General features: G+C 36.5%; 1 protein-coding gene across 1 annotated transcript; it reads right to left on the reverse strand.

The window, feature by feature from the left end:
- Positions 1 to 340: 340 nt before the first annotated feature.
- Positions 341 to 2725, reverse strand: LOC108354884 (prolyl 4-hydroxylase subunit alpha-2-like; the record flags this gene model as incomplete). Its single annotated transcript, XM_017606059.1, has 3 exons — positions 341 to 522; positions 2348 to 2504; positions 2571 to 2725. Coding segments are annotated over 3 exons (494 nt in total), but the record flags the coding sequence as incomplete, so codon positions are not given.
- Positions 2726 to 2836: the final 111 nt, after the last annotated feature.

Genomic DNA, 2836 nt, shown 5'->3' on the forward strand with positions numbered 1-2836 from the left:
TGCTATGTTTTTATCATGGGAATATGTACGTACGATTATGTGGTTTGTACTTGATTTAAAACAAAAAAATTAAATTAAATGGTTACATACCTTTGCGCATTTTTTTTAATAAAGTTAAATTTAAGTGAACCATTTTGAAATACGAGTGATTTTACTCTCTAGAAAATAATTTATGCAAGCTCACTTACGCAGTTTTGCATTATCTTGTTACGTGGTTTTGTATTTTGTTGATACGCGGTTTTGTACTTTAAACGAAGATATAGATACATGTAAGGATGGCCATGAAATATTATTTGTAATATCGTGTTTATATGTACGACTATTTACAGATAGGGCTTACCTAAACTGAGCAGATTCTTCGCCACATCCTCCACGTATTCGAATGTGTGTGGATCTTTGTAGTACGGTTCGCGATAAAGCCGTTGCATGGATTCTTTCAGCCACATTTTTGTGTGATTATACTCCTCTAAATGGAACAATTGTTTGCCTAACACAAAGCAATCTTGCCATGTCATGCTAGTTCTGCAAGAATGTAAAATTAAGATTAAACATAACTTAAACTTAAGTAAGACAGAAAAGGATAATGCTGTTTTGGGATGATTTGATAGAAATTCTTAAGCAAACAGTTCTCTGACGAGGGGACTTCTGTCGAGAGCTTTCCATCAGTACTAAGTTTACTCTTCGGGCTACTTCAATGTATTATGTATTTATGGCGAATTTTCTCTGATAGCCAAGCGGCTATTAGGACTTTACGTGCGATAGAGGTGCGCCCTAATGTGGTAAAGGGATGTCTGCTCTCTCTCTCTTTCAGTTGCTTCCGCATTAGGCTCATTTGAGTTCCGGGTCACCGCGACATTGCGGGGAACTGTGAGGCTGACGAATTGGCAAGGAATGGTAATAGGCTAAGGATGAAGTACTTTGGCTAGTTATCACAAATTTAATAGCCCTAGGACCTCTGGGGCATCGAGATTAGCCAAATTCGTAATTAAATAATCGGTTCGAGGCGTTTTATCGATTGCGTGTTGGGTGTCGTTCAGAATGTGGTATCACAAAGAACAATCTCCCAATTGTCTAAGTGAGTTCCTGGCACATGCAGCCGCCACCTTACCTAGCTTAATACTATACTTATGTATATGTATATGCAAACTCATCGAAGTTGCTTTCTTCCTATTTCAGACACTTGAGACACTGATTGTTCTGTATATAAGAACAAGAATTTTTTGGGAGAGATTTAGCCTCTCTCAGCATGTCTAGCTGAAGGGTAGGTAGATTTATGTTAAAGTTGTGGAGGAGTCTTTTAAGAATAAAGGCTTTGTAGTTAGTTGCTTCCTTGATGCAGAAAGCCATTTAATGCCGCACTACCGGGGAAAAAAATTAAAGCCCTGAATAAGCTTGGAGTCGAGATCAACTTAGTTAGGCTTGCTGTAGCGGAAACAAAAAGATCCGGATACTGGTTAATCGTGATAAAATTCCGCTGCATTAAGGTAAATAAATGTTTGCATATTTTTTATAAAAATATAACAAATCCTACAAAAATCAGAGAAACTTTTTGAAAAATTCTGCAAATTTGTTTTCACTAGTACTATGCACTTAGTGGTAATGCATTTCCCATTTCACTGCCACTACACGAATAGTGGTAATGAAATGCTCAGTGCATTGAAAATTTAGTGCAGCGTGCCCAACCCTGTGACTAAGTATGGTTGCCGTATAACATTTTTCGTTTGTACCATAATTTTCCTTTAAATATACCAAAACAGATTTAAATGCAGCATGTTGAAATGGTTTTTTGCTGAAGTTTTCGGTTTTGGTAGGTTGATTGTTGAAATGAAAATTTTATAATTTTAAAGCTACATCTGTAGCTATATCTATTACATTTTTTTTTGATCAATGATGGGTGTTTGGAGGAGATACTTTTGTTTTTGAATGCGTCACTATGTGATATCACAAATGATTATGAGAAAAATAACTTATTCATTCCGATATAATTAATTTGTATTTTAAAAAGGTTTTTCTTATTCAAAACCACTCAATTGTATGAAATGCCAAATGGGGGAAAATGTACCAAGCAGAATATAAATTGCCAAATTAATCACCAGTGGCAACTGTGCAAGTGATCAGCTGTTTCGAAGTTTGCAAGTTTTTGCACATTTTGCGTTCTCGTACTTCTGTTGCTATTTCGTCTCTTTGAGAGCGAATGCTGCTAAATTCTCAGAACTTTTGCTGCTGGAGAATTTGATCCTCTCAATACGAGTACACACCCATTGCTTCTTTACGGGCAAATAATACGTTGGGCATTTTAAACTAGTGAATTTTTGTAGACAATCGGAGTAATCAAAAACATACTTACCCGTACTTAACACCATTTAAGAAACCTCCAGCTATTTGTTCTGTATCCAGATGATAGGTTTCCTGTAACCGGGCCAAAGCAGCTGCGGACGCCTTGAAGTCCTCTTCACTGGGAAAACTTAATGTTTCTCGGTACTCAGCCATTTGCCGCAGGAATGCTATACAATATTTGGTGCTTCACAGTCGTTTTTTTTGGAGGAGTTATAATATGTACTTCTACTCACTCTTTGCCGCCTCATCGGTTTGCACGCGCTCTTCATATATTGTCCAGTCGTTGGTTAGGCGTTTCATTAGCCGATAGACATTCACAGGATTGGTTAAATAATTTTCAGTATTGCGTGATGCCTGCGCATATTCCATTTCAATGCGATGCAATTCACTAGAAGTGTTTTGAATAAACAAAATTTTAAACAAATTAACTTTTGGCTATACAGTCTATGTAAATGCTGTCAAGATATGTACATTATTTTCTACAACATTAATTTAAAGA

The sequence above is a fragment of the Rhagoletis zephyria genome, unplaced genomic scaffold (genome assembly GCF_001687245.7).
Source record: "Rhagoletis zephyria isolate East Lansing unplaced genomic scaffold, Rhagoletis_zephyria_1.1 Rzeph_scaffold_40163, whole genome shotgun sequence".
NCBI classification, from domain to species: Eukaryota; Metazoa; Arthropoda; class Insecta; order Diptera; family Tephritidae; genus Rhagoletis; species Rhagoletis zephyria.